Here is a 19,167-nt window from a genome sequence, read left to right as displayed (position 1 = left end):
AAACAGTCAGGAGTATCTATTTTAGCCGTTCACACAATAAGTGTTTGACAACTTGACAACTAGATAACAACAGGTAAGACTCTTGTTATTGCCAGGAATTTTGGATCCAGTCTCTTTAGAAGATCCTGTCAGAAGATATCGATGTTGTCTGTTGTGGTTTCAAACTGCTTCACAACAACATCCCCATAAAACCTTGAATCTGAGATATTCCCTCTCATTTGTAATGACAAATATTTCATTAAACCCCACAATCATAAGATTAAACAATCACAAGCATCACAAGTTAAATAAGTGATATAAAAAATAAAAATATAGGTTAATAAAAACAGAATAAATGATTAAACGATAAAACAAAATGAAGAAAATCAAACAAGGATGCATGGCTGCTCTCTTGAAGCTACACACATGGGTTGCTACTGAAACTTAGATCCTTCACTCTTGAACCGTCCTGTTCACACAACCACTTACATAGCATTCAAATAACTACTGTATGAATGAATAATGAATGTCAATTCCTTTTTTGTTCTCATGCTTGCCTTGAAAATCACCTGTAGCCTTTGTGATGGATTATCTGTGAAATCTTAACTAACCCATAGCTACTTTTATACCTGAGTGACCTCTGATCTATCTGACTAGATTTAAAACCTTGATAACACACAGCTCACATCTCAGTCTGTGCAAGTTGGCCAAAAAAAGGCATTACACGCGAGACATACATGCAGCAAGTGGCTATTGCATTTTATGATGTGACAACTAGTTATTATTCAGTAGGGCCCAGTTCACACATCAGGGGTTCAAAAATGCATATAGCAGATAGTGGCTACTGAATCTGAAGTCTTGCACATTGACAGGAAACAGCTTGCATTTTGCTTTGAGAAATAAGATGGCTAGAATGAGGTCGTCACTCTTGTAAATCCATGAGTAAATGTAACCATATTAGGGACTTATATACATAACTTACACCGCATTCTGCTGCTGTGTGAACATGGCCTATTATAATAGCCTTTCACCTGACTTGCAGAGTTTGTATATCAGTCTCTAAAGATTAAGAGAATTTGAACCAATGAGAGAATGGAGTAAGCTTTCTGGGTGGTAAGAGCACAGACTTGGCAAAAGTTTTGGGTCTAGATGAACACTGATCTACTAAGGCGGCGGAGATTAACAGGGCAGAAAGAGGTAACAAGTAGAACAATAGATAACTGTACAGACACATCTGTTTTTGATCAATAGCCTTCTGTAGGATTAAAGCAAAAAGAAACCAGAGTACCAGGGTCGGTTATAAGAACTACAGACTCTCCGATCTGAAGGCAAAGTAGTCGGGAGAAAAGGCTGCCAGAGCGGTAACCTAATCACTCCAAATCACAAGATAATCCTACTTGCCCTCCACTCTTACAGCAGGGCATTATTCATATCGGCAGGCACTCAGACCTCAAACTCTCATAAGCAAATTAATCAGTGAGACACATTCCTAATACTCTTGATTTAGAAAGCCAAAAAGCACAGAGTTATTTCAAGAATTTTAATAGCCATATTAATCTGTCAAAGATATGTCCATTTCACTTCCAATGCACTCAGGTTCAGTTATAAGCATGGGGGAGAAAGTCGAAACACTGAAACCACTTAAAAACTCACAGGTTAAACCATGGCATTTAAATACATGAGATCTGATGTTAAGGTCTAAATGTACATGCAGAGTACATGGACAAAAAATTTTTAAAAAAAGAAGAAAAAATGTAAGTGTTTCCGGATCTAACCAACATATTTGACATTGGAATAACTCAAACCAAATGCGTTATTTGTTGGTGGTTCTGAGATTTTGGCTAGGGATTGCTGGCACGGAAACCTTGAAATAAAATCCTGTTAAGCCCTCTGCCTCTCTCTCAGGAGTATAGTTAAAACCATGCTGTGCATGGACATGATTATGCACCGCCACAGGTCCTACGGCATAGCCCAGCCTTGACTTCCAGCAGGAAACAAGCTCAGGAGTTCAGTTAGGGCAAATCTCGGTTTGGCCAGGAGATTAGCAGGCGATATAATACAATCAAACAGAGAGTGAAGAAATATATTACATACTTTTTAATCAGCCATTTGAAAGAGTACATCTGATTTTAGAACAGATTATAAGATTACTGACCATTTAGAATTTAGAAAATGGTTATGAAAAAAACGCTGATGGTGGGAGAGTCTCTGAAGGCTAGAGAAGACCGGAGGACTCTGACATAATCCTGTCTGCAAACAGCACTGCCGGGCTGTCCAACCTTCAGAGCAGACGGATCCGTTTGCTCTGTGGATGAGCCGGGGTAACACGAAGAGATAGCTCTTTCACACCGGGCTGAGCAGACACAATCAGACCCTTGTTCTGAGAGGAGGGAGAGGGCAGCACTGTTTCGGCCTACAGACAGAGAATACATGAGCCCTCTACAGTGTGATCAGAGCAGAGGATGCTCCAGATGAACACACAGAGTGAAACAATGTTCAGACTGAGTGCTTTTGGAGGAAAGAGAAGAAATGTACTAATCCCAGATAGCAGTTCACAAGAGGAAGCGTATCTTGGCATTTCAGCTGCCGTTAATGGCTTTAGGGGTTTTAAGGCTCATGTTATTAGCCTGGAAAAGGCTGCCAAAGGAACAAGAATTCAGTCCTTAAAGATAGGCAAGATCTTCATAGTTTGAAAGTTTAAAATAGTCTAAAATTCATAACTATGCAACAGTGTCCTCGGATCTACAGTATTAACTGACAATAAGATGTCTATTTTGTGCCTGGAAGGATAATATACAAACTCACCTTGTGATGTTGCAACTCCTGTTGCTAATGAACATTTAAGGCTTTCTAAAGATAAGAAAGATAAGTTAAATGTTGGCCTTGTAACTTTGTATTTGACAACAATTAATATCACAAAGAATTCATAAAAATCTGGCCAGCAGATCTCACAAATAATAATTTATTGCTTGTGGAAAATGGGGAGAAAATCAAAACCACTGTGGTTTGCGAAATGCATTGGTCGATGAAAGACGGACAAGGACTTGGCTTGTCAGCACACTATCGAACACCACATTGAAAATCCTTTGGGAACTGACCAAACAAACATTTGTTTTGAGGATAGATGTTGCACAATATTGTCTAACCACACTTTGCCAGAGTTGGACAGTAACTTAGGACATTTACTTGAGCATTGTACTTAAGTACACTTTTTGATGTTGTACTTTTCACTCCACTACATTTCTATCAAGATTCTCAAAGTAGAAAGTTGTTAGCAGCTTTGAAAGTCAGTGGGTGATTTTTCCCTCTAAAACGTGACTTTCTTTTTTTCAGACAGTTTATCAGTAATCACTCTTGGGGCTACATGAAATGATTTCCCAGCATTTTTTGAGCACGGACCAGTTCCAAATGTGATATTTATTTACAACAATTCAATAATAAGAAGTTAATATTGTGGTTTATATTAGACACAATATTGTCTGATTTTGCTAAATTGTGTAAGTGAAAATATTACCTATAAAGCCACAGAAGAACTGTTGTGCGGCTCCTAATAAAACACAAAAGGTGTTTGACTGAAGCAGCACTGCACAGACAATTATGTGTATGACATCAAAGAACAGTGAGAGCGATTAGACAGCATTTTTTACATTTTTGTTTTGATGTCAAATAAGTCTTGCTGTTTTGCTTTTTTGTTAAAGCAGTGTTGCTGTTGTAAAGTTACACAGCTACAGTTGTGTTGCTGGGTTTTAAAGCAGGTTTGATTTTTTATTTTCTTCCTTATCAGTCTGTTTTTACAGCAATTTCACTGTCCACTCTGTTCAAATGTGGATGAATGACTACACATAGATATGTCCAGAGCCATGTGAGATCACTACCATCCTGCTTTTGTGAGGGTGGGTAGGGGTGTTAAATAATTTTTATTAAATTTTTTTTCCCCCATAGGTTTTTAACATTCTAAAAGCTCTTTATTCCAAAGATACTACAAGCTAGTCAGTGTATTCAGTAGGTGTAATGTATTGTAAGTTGCTTCAGAGGTATTGCAAGTACAGTGCCTTGCGAAAGTATTCATTTTTTTCACGCTTTATGTTGCTGCCTTACGTTAAACTACTTTAAATTACTTTTTTTCCCACGTCATTCTACACTCCATACACCATAATGGTAAAGCAAAAAACAGGTTTTTAACATATTTGCCAATTTAATTTTGATTTAAATTTGAAAATTTAAATGATTCCATTGCATAAGTATTCATACCCTTATCTTGGACAGTAGAAATTTAGCTCAGGAGCATTCATATTGCTTGTAGATGTTACTACCCTTCGAGTGAAGTTAACCTGTGGCAATGTCCTTGAGTGGCCCAGTCAGAGCCTGGGGTTGAACCCAATCAAATATTTCTGGAGAAACCTAAAAATGTCAGAATGGCAGATAATTGCCAAATGCTGATGAGCAAAGCTTGTATTAAAAAAAAAATCAAACAAAAAAATACTTGAGGCTGTAAAGGTGCTTCCGCTAAATATTTAGTTAATGGTATGAATACTTATGCAATGTACTTATTTCAGTTTTTTTTATTTTTAATACATTTACGAAGTTGTGGCAATTCTGTTTTTGCTTTGCCAGTATGGTGTATGGAGTGTAGATTGATTTGGGGGAAAAAGTACTTTAAAGCAGTTTAACATAAGGCAGCAACATAAAAAAACGTGAAAAAAATGAAGAGGAATGAATACTTTCGCAAGGCACTGTATTACATACAACAATAATAAAACAGTGCATTGACATAAAAAAGGAAATTTACTTTTGGTACTCAAGTACTTTTAAAAGCAAGTACTTCTGTACTTTTACTTAAGTAAAAATCTGTCTTTACAACTTTTACTTGTAATGGAGTAATATTTGACCAGCAGTATCTGTACTTTCACTTAAGTAATGAAGTTGTGTACTTTGTCTGCCTCTGCACTTTGCCATTTAACAGCAGAGGAAGATTAGAGAACGAATGTATCTGCACAAAGAGTTTTGATGAGATTGTTGATGCTTAAAAAAAAAAAAAATCATACATTTGTCTTGATACAAACTTAAGTCCCTTAAGTTGTTGGCAAAAAACTTGGAAATGCTACCCTATAGGGAGCAAAGAAAGAAAAATACAATTTTTTTGGAATAGTCTTCATGAATTTCTGAACTGCTACTCTACTTTCTCTTGACTGCAAGTCATATATTCAATCTGCCACAAAGTAATAGCAGGCCTTAATTGATTTGTAGTTGTAATTACTGTTGCGTTGTCTTGTTAATAGGTTTATTTTCCTGCCTTTCCAACCACATCTACTGCCTCTCTTACAAAAAAAAACGACCCTAAAATGTCAAAGGCTCTAGCCCCCAAGGGTGAACCATAGGTCCAAGGTTACATGGAAATGGGAGACTGATTGCTTCTCAACGACATCTCAAAATCTACTCCTGAAAAAAATATTCCATGATGAATCTGGATTCTATGAACCAAGGGTTAAAGAATGGCTGCAAATCATCGACAGGCTACAGGGGGCCAATACTATTTTGTGAAAAGCCTGAACTCTTAAAAAAGGCATTAAAAAGTGAAGACATTAATCATTTAACTACTACTTTAACTTAGTGGAAGAGTAGAGGACACTGGCAGGAAGTGGGATTCTTCTCCTTAGTTTTGGGGGGAAAAAACAATCAAGGCAATAAAAAGTACACATAAATAAGACTAAATCAGTTAAAACAAGGAACTAAAATAACTGAACGGATCACACAAGGCAACACATGTAACCAGCCAATGACATCAGCTGTTAGACTACCACCACAATAGTGTAACATTAAAAAATTGCATTAGTGTAGCATAATAAAGAAATAATTCATATTAACAGCCAATTAATCAACAGATTTAAAAAAACATTTATAACAAGTCAATTTATAAAATAAGTTATATTAAAAAAAAGCAAAAAACCATAACTGCAATTATTTATCATAAATAATTATGTATCATTTGACATGATTAAACACGCTGTTGTATTATGCATGTATTAGCATCAGTCACCCTGCTCTCTTGATATTGATGTCAGTAATGTGGGGGAAGAAGAAAAAAAACACTAATGAATCCATTACACACAACTAACTTCTTTGAGGGTGATTAATGTTCCTACAATTAAATTAGATTCTACTATGCATAACAAACCATCTAGGGGAAAAGTCTCAGGGAAAAAATCTAAAAAAAATAAAACAGGGATGAATCAGTACTTACCCACAGGTACTTGTTCAAGTATAATAGGTGTAGACTGCCATCTTGTGGGCATCCTTAAATATTATGGCTTTGAATTGAGCAGAGATTGAAATGTAAAACACTGCTTCTTTTCAATGATTTTATTTATTTTAGTCAAATATATATGAATGCTTCCTTTGTGAGGAGGGCTTCTGGGAGAAACGTTTACAGAAAGATCCATTCATCTAAATAAAACTGCAACCAAATCAAACATTGTAACACGCACAATGATACAGGGACAGACTGGTTTTAGCTTGTGCCGTGGGATGACATTGACAATATAACACAGTCATAATTCATTGTGATAAAACACGATTCTCTTTTCCTCACAATGTATCTCAGAATATTTATGATTTGAAGTCTTTAAAAGTTCCTGAAGATATTAGGAAATTCCCCAAAAGTGTGATGTGAAAGTGTCCATCCAGACTTTTTGTGTCACATTATTCAAAGTGTTATGTAGGGTTTTTTGCATAAAGGCACAAAGCAGTAAGGCCCCCCAGGGGCATCCTATTCTCTTCTTTTTTTTCTTTTTTTTTGGCAAGACATTGGTCCCAATTGGCAGTCCTCTTTTTCCATGCCACTTACGTAAAAGGAAAACAAATAATAAAAAAGACAAAACATCAATAAAACCATTATGTGATTATCCTTAAGAGTGTACAGGTCTAATTCATCTAATAAAATAAACATACTGAAACCTACAGTCAGATGTGATCTACAGTTTAGAGAATACAGTAGGACATTCTGAAGTTTCAGCAGTGTGTGACATCCTATTAGACAGCTTGTTTGGGGGCAGCTAGTTAAGCCAAGCCTACTACAGAGGGTACAGCTCAGATTTCATCTTTCCCTGTGTGAAGCTACTCTGTGTGCTGGAGATGGGCAGGACTGCCAGGAGCCTAAGGATAGTTGAAATGTTGGGAAAAGTCTCAATGTCAGAAGTTTTGAGAGTGCCGAGAACAGTGTCGGGTAGGTGCTGATGACTGGCAATACAGTCTTGCCACCTGTCCCTCCACCTCTGCAGCTCATCCTGGAAGGATTTTGGGTCAGGTAAGACATCTTGGAACACCTTGACAAACTCAGTGTCGTTGCAGCATCCCTCCACTTTGGACATGACATAAGGCACAACCTGCAAGCAGCGAACAGCTGACAGAACATCCTGGGAGAGTCCTTCCATCTCAGCAATACAGTGCTCAATGGCCCCTTTACTGATGTCCTCTCTGTAGTGCACATTTAAGGGTGGTTGTAGTGAGGGTATCTGCTTAGAAGCCAAAGCAACAGCCTCTTGAAACCAGGTTTGATGATGTGAGTCAATACTGTTCATTTCACTGAGAGAGGGTAGCAGATCAGACACGCGGTTTACAGCTTGATACACATCATAGGAACTTCCCTGAAGACTCAGGCTTATGCTTTTGGTGAGGCTCAAGATGTTTTTCATAATCACAACTGTCAATATGAAATCAAAGTTTTGGATATCAGAAAGGAAGCTCTGAGCCTGTGCTGTGTTTGCCTCATTATCTTGGTTCCCTTTCATCTCATTCAAGCAAAAGACGATGGCCTCTAGAATGTCTGTAGTGAGTTCCAGAACTTCATGGCTCATTGCCAATTGATTGCTGCTGATCTTGGCTTTCAGCTCACTGGCCTTCCTTTCGTCCTCCTGGAACAAATGTACAACAGCCTCCTCTAGTCTTACACGTCGTTGAATATCCTCAGAGAACCACATGAAGAGCTGCTCCAAGCACTCAAAACAGTGAGTTATCTCTCTCAGGGAGGACAAACCATCTAGCAAAGATTTTGGAGTTACAAGGTTCGGGAAACTGAAAGCATGAGGGAGTCTCTGGGAAAGCAAAGCTGAAGCCTGTGTCATCTGAGAGACTGTGGCACCTGGTCTTGCCAAGTTTAGACTTCTACAGTGTGCCAAGTTCAAACCCCACTTCTCAGAAAGAGCGATGGTGAGCGTATCAACGAATGAAGTAATGTTTGTGGAAAGCGGGATAAAGGTCAACATATTTTCACACTTGATGTCTTGTTTGTTAAGGTAGTGTATTCCTACAGAGATGTATGGTTGGCCATCGATTGCAAACTCTTCCTCAGTGACTATGGAAAAGAACTTTATGTTGCACAGTTCCTTGAGCAATTCCTCTCGAGCAACAGCATCATAGGGGGTAAAAACTATTTTTTGTAGTCCAGTGCCATCCAGGGTAACTACTTGGTTTGCACTATCCTGAGCCTTTACTCCAGACTGGACTGTGCATTCAGATTCTGCTTCCATGGGGTGATCCGTAATATCCTCAGATGAAGCAGGTGTGCAATGGTCAGTAACACTTGGAGTTATTGCAGAGAATTGATCAAGGCAAATGTGTACTGCTGCAGTTTCTTGGTCTGAGCAATCTGGAGCCACTGAACTGAACTGATCTGTGCCACAATCTGAAGCTACTTTGGGCTGCTCAAGGCCAGCCTGATCTATGTTGGACTGATCAGTTTCACTTTGATTCCCTGGTACTATCTGATCATTTCCACCTTGACTGAGTGCCACAGACTGATCAGGCACACTTTGATTCAATGCAACTGCAAGAATAGTTTCACCTTGAGATTCTACTACAGACTGATCATTTCCACAGGGTTCATCTGCCACAAGCTGATCATTTCCACTTTGATTCCCTGATGCTATCTGACAAATTCCACTTCCGTCTTCTAACCCAAATCCACTTTGATGTTCTACTATAGGCTGATGAGCTGCAACTTCCACAAATGTATCAGTTACAGTTTGATCTGGTGATGACTGATCAGTTCCACCTTGCTCTACTGTTACAGACTGATCATTTCCAGACTCAACAACAATGAGCTCATCAGATCCACAATCTCCCAATACTAACTGATTAGTTCCAACTTCATTTGGTAAGACAGAGTGACCAGTTCCACTATGATCTACTGTTACAGAATGTTCATTTCCAGAGTCAACTACCATGAGCTGATCAGCTCCACATTGATCCCCTAATATTAACTGACTAGTTCCAACTTCATTTGGTAATATAGTTTCTGTCTGAGCAGTTTCATTTTTACCCTCAACTACAGATTGATCTGACTCAACTTGACCAACTGCTATAAATTGATCAGGTACACTTTGATCTTCTGTAACTGACTGAAAGGTTACATCTTGATCTGCTGTTACAGACTGATAATTTCCAGAGTCGTCATCTACCATGAGCTGATCAGATACATTTTGATCTCCTAACCGACTAGTTTCACCTTCACTTGGGAACCCAGTTTCTGTCTGAACAGTTTTATCTTGATCTTCTACTACGGAATTATCATTTTCAACTTGACCAACTACTATGAACTCTTCTGTTACACTTGGGTCTCCTATTTCTGACTGACCAGTTACACTGTGATCTGATGTTAGAGACTGATCTTTTCCAGAGTCAACTACCATGAGCTCATGAGATTCACTTTGATCCTCTGATATTAACTCACCCTCATTTACTAATCCATGTTCTGTCTGAATAGAATCTTGACTTTTTACTACTAAATTTACAGTTTCAAATTGACCATCTGTCACAAACCGATCATTTATAATCTGATCTTCAGTTACTGACTGACCGGTTTTGTCCTGGCCTGCTGCTACAAAATTATTATTTCCAGAGTTATCAACAGCCTCAAGATCATGAGATCCAATTTGTTCCACTGATATCAGTTGACCAGTTTCTCCTTTATCTGCGATCACTGTTAATAACTGACAAGCTTCATCCTGAACTTTTACAATAGACCGATCAGTTTCAACTGGACTAACTTCCAACTGCTCAACTACACATTGTTCCCCTGTTGCTGGCTTGCCATTTCCACCCTGATCTTCAACTACATATGGGTAATTTCCACTCACATCAATTTCCATGGGTTGATCAGTTTCGCTTTGAAGGACTGACTCGAAATTATCATTTACACTGTGATCCACTGACATGAGCTGAACAGATTCACTCTGATCCTCTGACACAAACTGACCATCTGCTAAGCCTGTTAATGTGTGACAACCTTCATCTTGAGCAACTATGGAGGAATTGGTATCAACTTGAGCAACTGCCGTGAACTGATCAGGTACACTTTGTTCCTCTGTTGCTGGCTGGTCAGCTTCACCTGGTTCTGTGGCAACAAACTGATCAACTTCCATAGGTTGATCAGTTTCACTTTGATTAGCTGATACTGACTGAACAGTGCTAACTGGCTCTTCTTCATTGGACTGCCCAGTTCCACCTTGATTAGTTACTATTTGATCCCCTGTTACTGGTAGACCAATTCCACACTGATCAAGTACTTCAGACCTATCATTTAGATCTTGAACAAGTGCGATCAGTTGATCACTTCTATCATGTTCTGCTGCTGTAGATTGCATAACGGCATCTTGGACAGATTCTGTTGGTTGGTCAGGTGTGCTGGTTGGCAGAGAGCTACAAGCAGGGATGACTTGAGCTGCTGTTGTGGCTTTGTCTGAGCTGCTAACTGTTAAAGATGATGGCTGGTCAGTTTTATTTTCTTCAGCTCTTTCCATTTCACTAGTGTCATTGGTTTCCACTAGATTTTCCTCTGGAGCAGCAGTTTCGACATCTAAACAAAGGATGAGACATAATATTTAATAAAAAGAGATAATTGCTTATTACTAATATTTTTCATTTAACATTACTGACCGATTCCAGCAACATTTGCCTCTTGTGGATAATCCGTACCATTTGTATCTACAACCAACTCCTGTGGAGCCATGGCAATCACCTCTGGAAAGGGACAGGAAAGAGTGTGTCAGAATAAAACACAACAGCAATTTCATTACTTTGAAAGCCCATTTGAGCTTACTTACCACCTTCCATTCTCAGGTGATTAACTCTTGACTTTACCTACATGTATGAAAAAAAAAAAAAAAGATTTTTTTTTGTTTTATCAGTTGATATCAATGTGTGTTAATTTGATATTTTTGGACAATGAGAATTATTAACACAGTGTAAACACCAAGAAATGTACCACACCTGAGCAAGAAATGTATTACTTTCTGGATCACCCGCCATGCATTTCTCAATCACCTCTTCCAGGCTCTGTAGTGTCTGGCGATGCATAAGAAGCATCACTGCATCAGTCTTACTGCCCCGGTTGAAGATACCATCTCTGAGTAAGGTCCTCAAAGAGTTTAGCGTCGTCTTCATTAGATCGCACTCCATGCTAATGCTGGGCAACACGGCCACAAGTTTAAGAAGGGTTGCAACATTTGGAAGGTTTTTGGCTTCATTATGGAGCAATGTCTCAGAGATGGAGGTGGGAGGACAAACATCTTGATACTTCTCCCTCCATACCGTGGCCCAGGTGTTAATGTCTTCTTCCGCTGTTTCTGGTTCAGGGAGATCACTCAGGTATATAGTGTGCAGTTTATCTGCAGATTCTGGGAGAATAGACAGAGGGTTGCACGTTGGCAAAAGGGACAAAACTTTCAGGGCTTTTAGGTGATTCTCTGAGAAGTTAAACTTCATTTCTATAATCAAACCATTTAGAACTGGTAAGCTAACTGCTTCCATGTAAGATGTTTCTGGTGAATCATAGCCACTGACAGATTCCGCATAAGACAGCAATCCCATGACCTTAGTTGCAAGCTCCACTGCCTCGTCAAACCAGACAGAATGCACCACACTCACATTGCCCAACATCTTGCTAAAAGTATCTATTATTGGCATTATCTTCTCAAGCTCGCAAATAATGTCAGCAGGGTTTCCACAGCGAAACACAGTGCTGCAATTCCTTAAGGGCGCACAGGCATTCTTCAAGATCACTAGGGGGATGATAAAATCAACCTGTCTAAGAGCTGTGGACAGGATCTGGGAATGCAGTGACATGCTATCACTCCATGACCCACTGGAGTTGGTGCTCACAGAATCTAAGCAGTTCAGGACTCCCTCCAGCATGTCCACCAAAATATCAAAGAAGTCTTCTCTCTTCTTCCATCTGGACAGGCAGGTCTCTGGGACCTCTGCAAGTGCTTCCCGTGGGGTATTCAGCAGCCCATCCATGGTCTTGGCAAGTTCACTCTCTAATTTGGGTGACTGGTCAAAAAACTGTAATAGATCTTCAGCTGTCTCTAGAACCTTTGTAATGGATGTATTTTGTAGGCTTAAAGCCAGCCAATAGGCAAGTCCACAAGATTCACTGGGAGTGTTCACAGCTAATGGATAGCTCTCTAAAAAACCCAAAGCCATCTTCCTGAGACTTTTGCTCCCCGTACCAAAACACATGATGGACTGGCCACGACAGCAGCCCATCTGAAGTCCCCACTCATCTTCAAGTGTTGCTGAAAGAGCCTTAGCTTGCAAATCCACATCGGAGCTTTCATCAAAGGGCAGAAATCCTATAAGCTCCACTTTAGGAATGCAGTCATTCACATATCTAACAAAGACTGGCAGGAACTTCGCATCACCCACTGAAATAGCTCTATCAGTGATGATGGAAAAGAAAAAAGAGTCCTGAACTTCAGTGAGGATTGTTTCTCGTATGACCTTCACAATACTTTGTAACATTTCTCCCTCTGAAAACAATGTCCCTTCCTCCTTCACCCAATGACATAAGGCAAGTTTCTGAACAACAGCATCTTGCTCTGGTTTATCAAGGTCAATCAATGAGCAGTTTCTCCTTGCAAGCGTAGCTGCTTGTTTAAAGACTTCTTCACAGTTTTTTATGTTGTCAGCTGGTTCATCAGAATGGCCATTCTCATCTGGAACCTGCTCCACTTCTTCAACCTTTTCACGCTGCTCCTCAGCAGCCACTTCCGTGCAACCAGCAACCACTTCTATGTTTTCAGACTGCTGCTGAGTTTCTATGATATCTGCTCCCTCTTTGTAGATTTCTGCTTCTAAAAGTCATGGTAAACATTATTTTAGACAACGAATACAGCATTTTCAATAAAACAAATATTTAATGAAAGACTCAAACATTAAGAACTTAAATGCAAGGCAATTCCCAAAAATGACATACCGCTGCCTGTTATCTCAGAATTCACCACAAGTATTCGGGAGTCTTTGTCCTGTGAATAGAAATACTACTTATGAACAAAATTGAAAAAAGCAATCAACTATCACCAGCTGATATGAATCAACAATAGTTTAAAACAAATTTCAACTCAATCAACGATTTATACTGTAATATATAATCTATTATCTAAACCTTTTGAAAAATGATATGTTATTATAACAATTATCATCACAACTTTACAAACCTGCTGAGCTTCCCTTTCCTCTACTTCATCCATGTGGGTGTCATCTGCAATGTTGGAAAAGTGAGCATTAAAGTCAACATGAAATGAAAATTCATCCTACCTATTTTCCAAACGCATGTTACTGATCTTATTGTGAACATACATGCATGTTCTGTTTTTAAATTTTTTTTTACCTCAATTTTAAATTAAAATATACCTCAATCTACTGGTAAAACAACAGACTTCTCTTTGATTACTGACTTCTCTACTTGGTGTGCTTAAATACTGCTTCCACTTTTTCCTCCCCCAAAAGACAAGAGGAAAGAAAGCATCCAGACATTGATTCTTTAAAAAAGAAAAAAAAGCCAGCAATAAAAATATTATTACACACCTTCTGCTTTTATTTCAACAGTCCTTCCTAAGGTTTTGGATTCTTTGTCCTGTGAAGTAAAGCAGACTTTAGGAACACATTTGGAAAGCAAATTAAACAAGCAACAAATTACTTAAAAACTGATCCTTACCAGGCAAATACCCTCCAGTGTCTTAGGTGTGAGCTTTAAGCACTGAGCAACCATTCGGTCTAGGTCTCTGTTAAAGTCAGTGCCCACCTGAAGTACGGCTAAACACGGCGATCTGTCCATAGGTGAGGTGTTGCTCAAGTAGTCTTGATACATTTTGTGCCGCTTCACCTCACCACAATATTCTAAAGCTGTGCTTGGCAACACACACATTATCTTCAGCAATGTGTTGATGTTTACGAAGTACTGCATGAGGGGTAGACGCAGAGTCTGAAAAATGGTCTCTGGTATGGTTACACTAACCACTTTTGTTTTCCACTTCACTTTCCAGCAGCTTAGCTCCGTGAAGAAGTTGTCAGGATCGGGAAGGTCACCAATGTACAATGGAGGTTTTGACTTGAGCATTTCAAAAACATAGCTCATTGTCACGGAGCACGGGACCAAGGACAATAAGTTGAGAGCCTCCTTGTGGTCATCAGAGAAATAGTCCTTCACCATGTTTATAAGGTGGTCAACTAAAGGGACACTCATTGCGTCTTTATAGTATGAACCTGGCTTCAAGAGACTGTCCCTTGGAACAATCACGCTATCAGGCACTTTGACCTGCACACCCAGACTCTGAGCAAAACAAGAAGCTTCATCAAACCAATTCTGATGGAAAACCTTGATGTTGGTTTTCACTCTGTTAAGCGTGGCCACAATACCACTGATCTGGCTGAGCTGTGAGGCAGCACTAAAATGGTCTTTCTGTAATGCTGCACTCAGTTCTCTGGTGAAGGATGAGGCATTTTTTAGCGCAACAATTGCCACAATGAAATCAAAGTCCTTTATTAACTGAAGTAGTCTCTTGGCTCGGTTGGATACTGCCAAACTCCATCTTTGTGGTTGGCAGTTATCAATATTTTCAAGCCAATCTACCAGAGGCTCCAAAATCTGAGCGAAGACTTCATAAGAGTCGTGTTTCTCAAGCCAAGAGGAGCAGAACTTTCCTTGAAGCTCATGGATTTTCTCATAGCTTTCTCTTAGGCCTATGGCTAAGACTTGATCTAACTGTTTCTCGAGGGCAGGCATGCTGTGGAAGAATGACACTATCTCCTCTAACGTGTCTATGGCTCTGATGACTGCAGCTACTGGAACTGATCTTGACCACCAGGTATTGAATGAGTAACATGAGCAGTGTGTGCATATAGCAAGAGGATACTGCTCCTGTATTTTACATGCAAAGGCCTTGAGCTTGTAGGACACTTCCCCAGAGCCAAGGTAAGCTTGACCTCTGCAGTAGCTCAAATCGAGACGCCACTCTTTGGTGACAACATCAAAAAGTCGTTCGCACATGGCCTCAGTGTCATGAGTAACTTCGATAAAACCCAGAAGCTCAAGGCGCATGACATCAAAACTATCAACAAATCTGATGAACATGGGTAAGTAGTCTGTCTCTCCCAATCGGACAACTCGGTCGATAAACAGGGAGAAGAATGAATTTACGAGCTCTGAAAGAATCCTATCCCGTACAACATCCTCACACACTTTAAGGACTTCATTCATCTCGGATTTGGTCACATATTCTACTTCTTGATCTTGATCTTGATCACCTTGAGTGTGTCTGCTTTGCCTGCCATATGCTGCCGTGACAGCGGTCTGTAATGCAGATTTTAATGCTTCTTTATCGGTTTCTGCACACTCAAGCAGTTTCTGTCTCTCAATGTCCATATTTAAAGTCATCTCTCTTGGTTCTTCCGTATCTTCTTTAGAGGTGTCATTTGCACTGGATTCAGGAACTGTTATAGGGGTTGGAGTACAATAAATAAAATCAACAACTGTATTTAACATAAAATTCAGCTCAGTTAAATTTATTCTCGTTCAAGCTATCAAAACCAGAAAGGTGAGAAGCTTTACCTGATGGTTGCACTTCCATTACATCATCCTAAAAACAAATGAGTAGATCAAAACGGTGAACAGCTTGTTAAAAACATGCTTGAGTTTTTGGCATTATTTATCTCCAGAAACTAAATATAATTAAATACAAATCAAATTTAATTAGTTACCAAAAACATACTTACTTCATGTAATAGCTGCAGGATTTCTGGATATTTCTTTACATACGCCTCCACCATTTCCTCAGTGCTGAAGTGGACATCTTGATTGACATAAACAAAGGCCATATTGCTCAGTCTCTTTTCCACTTGTATTTTTTTCATGTAGGACTGATAGCGGTCCAACACCATGTCATAGTGCCCATACACATCAGATTCTGCGCGGACACAAGGGATGGTGCCCAACACTCTCAACAGGCTCTGAACATTTGGGTAAAAGCCTATATCTGGGATCTTGAGAGTAGCAAACACACTGGTGGGAAGAATCCTTCGCTTGCTAGCATGTCGCCATTTCACTTCCCAACAGCCCAGCTCATCATAAAAGGAATCAGGACGGGCCAAGTTATTCAGGTTAGCATCAGCAACTTTGTCTTTGCGGATGCTAAAATTGTGGTCAGCCATATATGAGGGCACCAATGACAACCATCTGAGGATTCTTGCCATTTCAGTGCCTAGGACTCTTTTGACTTCATCAACAAGGTATTGTAAAACCTTCTTGCTCAGTGCTTCCCTGTAGTAATCCTCCAAAGAGGCTTGCGGTTTCTCTGCACCATCACCATTTGTCTCCATCTCCACTGGCAGACTGACTGGCACCCCCAACTTCTTGGCTCTGCCCACTGCATCAGAGAACCACTTTCTGTGAAAAATGGCGATCTCCTGCATATGTTTGGTTAGAAGCTTCAAGGCGTTAGAGATGGTGTACTGCAATGTGCTGCTGATGCTGATTATTCCCCGGAGGCTGGGGTTCAGGATGCTTACACAACACAGTGTGTTCTTCAGGACCACAAGTGTAATGATGAAATCAAAGTTCTTCAGCTTCTCTTTCAGCATTAGAAGCACTACGATGGTGTCTGTGTCCACATCTGAAAGGGCACTGGTGCACATCTCACCAATGCTGCTCAAAAGCGGCTCCAAGATATCAAGCATTGTCTGGAAAGCATCAGTGGCGTATTCCCAATGGTTCTGACAAGACTCCTTCACTCTGTCCACTTCACCTTTGATGTGGCTGTATGAAGCAGTGATCTTGGCATCAAGTTTCTTCGCCAGAGTTTCTGATTGCCTAATAATGGCAGCAACCTGCTCTACAGTATCAACAACGTCCTGAATTGGAAGGATGGGCATGGAGCGAATCAACCACACATTGAAGGCATAAGGCTCACTGGGGGACAAAACTACCTGTGGAAAATCCCGCAGCATCCTGCAGGAGAGATCCTTCAGTTTCTGACACATGGCACCTGATGACAGGTAGGTGAAGCCGCGGCAGTGCTCCATCCGCAGGCCCCACTTGTTCCGGATCTCAGATATAAGCATAAGAAACAGAGTGTCAGAGTCAACATCGCAAGGAAGGAATCCCATGAGGTGTTTCTGTGGAAAGCCTTCACCAGTGACTGAGCGGATAAACACAGGAATCTGGTCCTTGCCCTCAATGCTTACTCTGTCTTGTAGAAGTATGGAAAAGAAGCGTGCAAGGCGCAAGCTATTGCGGATCTCCTCACGCATCACATCCTCACCTAAGGTGAGCACTTCTTTTTGGTCAATCTTCTCTGCGCATATGGTGTTGACAGAGAGTGGCCTAGCTGGGTCATTCCCCAGTGGTTTAACAGCATTAAGAGATGCACTGTTGGGGATGCTAAAACCAGTGAAGGCTAAAGTCTCCTTGAAGTAGTCTTTCAAAATTTCTTTCGCTTTGTAAATAGCAGGATCCTCCTCTGATTCATCATGTGCAGGAGGATTGTGTGTTTCGCTGTTCTCAGCTGAATCACTCTCAACTTTATCTTCTGCCTCTGGCACAGAGGGGTTTGAGTTATTGGTGGTACCTTAAAAAAGCAGAATACATACACGCTTAAAAACAAAAATGCAGAGAATCTGCTGTAATTAGTTTGTGTAATTACAAAGAGAAAACAGAATTTAAAAATGCTGACATGGAAATGCATTACCTACCTTTAGTTTTCTTTGTGGCAACAGGCTCCTCTCCTGTCTGAAAAAAATGAAAACAAAAGAAAAAATCTATCATTTGTAGCCAACGCTACAATGTGTCCATAATGACAAATAAAAACAATGAATTAATAACAATGATGGCTACACATTATAAAATGCTTGTTGAGAACTATTACAAGCATGAAATCTAATTTAAATGAGATGGTGGAATCACATTTGCATTCAAATGATAAGTAATCTACACAGAACTCAATCCCCAAAGTGTTTGTTTACCATGTCACTTTGTATTTAACTGCATCAACTTAATCAAAAAATTAAAAATGGGCAAGTAGTTTGCTCCATTATTTTAAGTTAATAAAAGCTTGTATTGCATAAGAATGTACTGATAAGTAAGTCTTTGTACTGAATAAACTGATAAAACACTGATAAAACACTTTGCATTGAATATCTACTTGATGCTACTTATGTGTGCTGGGCTCACTGTGCCACTCTTTACAAAGGAACTCTTTAAAATCCATTCTGTACAGAACAGTTCATTGTCTTCATTAGGCTATTTACCAGATTTTGGAAGACCCAAATAAGTTGCTAAAGACCACTCATTATTATATATAAAATTTTCTTGTGTTTTGTCTTATTTTGAGACAAACTCACATATTAAAGAAAAAAAATGTTTTATATTGTTAAAAAAAAATTTAAGAAATTTTTTATCAGTCTATTCACAAAGCAAGGAAGTTATAAAACAGAATAAAAAAAGTTTTTCAATTTTGATGTGTACATTAGACACTCACTTTCTCCCGTGTCCTTTTTCTGTTGCTAGTTTGTGCATTGTCCTGGTTGGTTGCAAAATCAAATATAGTAGGAACGGCATCATCCTTCAAAACAGATTTCTGAGAGCTCTGAAATAAAAAAAAGGAGTTTTACACATTAAGGGTTAACTGTGCCATGTCAGGGGGTGGGGGGCAGGTTGAAATAATTGGGAATGTGTGAATGCTTTATATTTCAAATAAAACATGAACATAAATCAGCCATTTATACAAAATACAATTTAATTACATTCTATGCTAGAGGCTTATGTTGCTGGAAATGGTTTTATTTGTAAGGCACCCATAAATAAATGTAATACTGTATAAGTATTTACTCCTCTCTACATTTTGGAGAAAAAAAAAA

The 19,167-nt window shown here is 39.5% G+C and overlaps 1 protein-coding gene across 2 annotated transcripts in view; it reads right to left on the bottom strand.

Annotated features, from left to right (window-relative positions):
• Positions 1-6,765: 6,765 nt before the first annotated feature.
• Positions 6,766-19,167, bottom strand: part of LOC107588767 (uncharacterized) — a 14,039-nt gene continuing 1,637 nt past the window's right edge. The window contains exons 3-15 of one of the 2 annotated variants that reach the window (XM_016277014.1): positions 18,789-18,896; positions 18,004-18,040; positions 16,030-17,879; positions 15,866-15,893; positions 13,973-15,747; positions 13,843-13,891; positions 13,473-13,516; positions 13,232-13,280; positions 11,245-13,109; positions 11,079-11,115; positions 10,912-10,995; positions 9,190-10,831; positions 6,766-9,159 (exon numbers count right to left, since the gene is read on the bottom strand). In XM_016277014.1, coding sequence (XP_016132500.1) covers positions 7,050-9,159; positions 9,190-10,831; positions 10,912-10,995; positions 11,079-11,115; positions 11,245-13,109; positions 13,232-13,280; positions 13,473-13,516; positions 13,843-13,891; positions 13,973-15,747; positions 15,866-15,893; positions 16,030-17,879; positions 18,004-18,040; positions 18,789-18,896 — 9,678 coding nt within the window. In that variant the 3' untranslated portion in view covers positions 6,766-7,049. Of the gene's footprint in view, positions 10,832-10,911; positions 10,996-11,078; positions 11,116-11,244; positions 13,110-13,231; positions 13,281-13,472; positions 13,517-13,842; positions 13,892-13,972; positions 15,748-15,865; positions 15,894-16,029; positions 17,880-18,003; positions 18,041-18,788; positions 18,897-19,167 lie in introns of both variants that reach the window. The other variant, XM_016277005.1, reaches the window with a different exon arrangement.

The sequence above is a fragment of the Sinocyclocheilus grahami genome, unplaced genomic scaffold (genome assembly GCF_001515645.1).
Source record: "Sinocyclocheilus grahami isolate Dianchi unplaced genomic scaffold, SAMN03320097.WGS_v1.1 scaffold7.1, whole genome shotgun sequence".
NCBI lineage: Eukaryota > Metazoa > Chordata > Actinopteri > Cypriniformes > Cyprinidae > Sinocyclocheilus > Sinocyclocheilus grahami.
The sequence above is the reverse complement of the archived record's forward strand: the minus strand, read 5'-3'. Positions and strand labels throughout refer to the sequence as shown.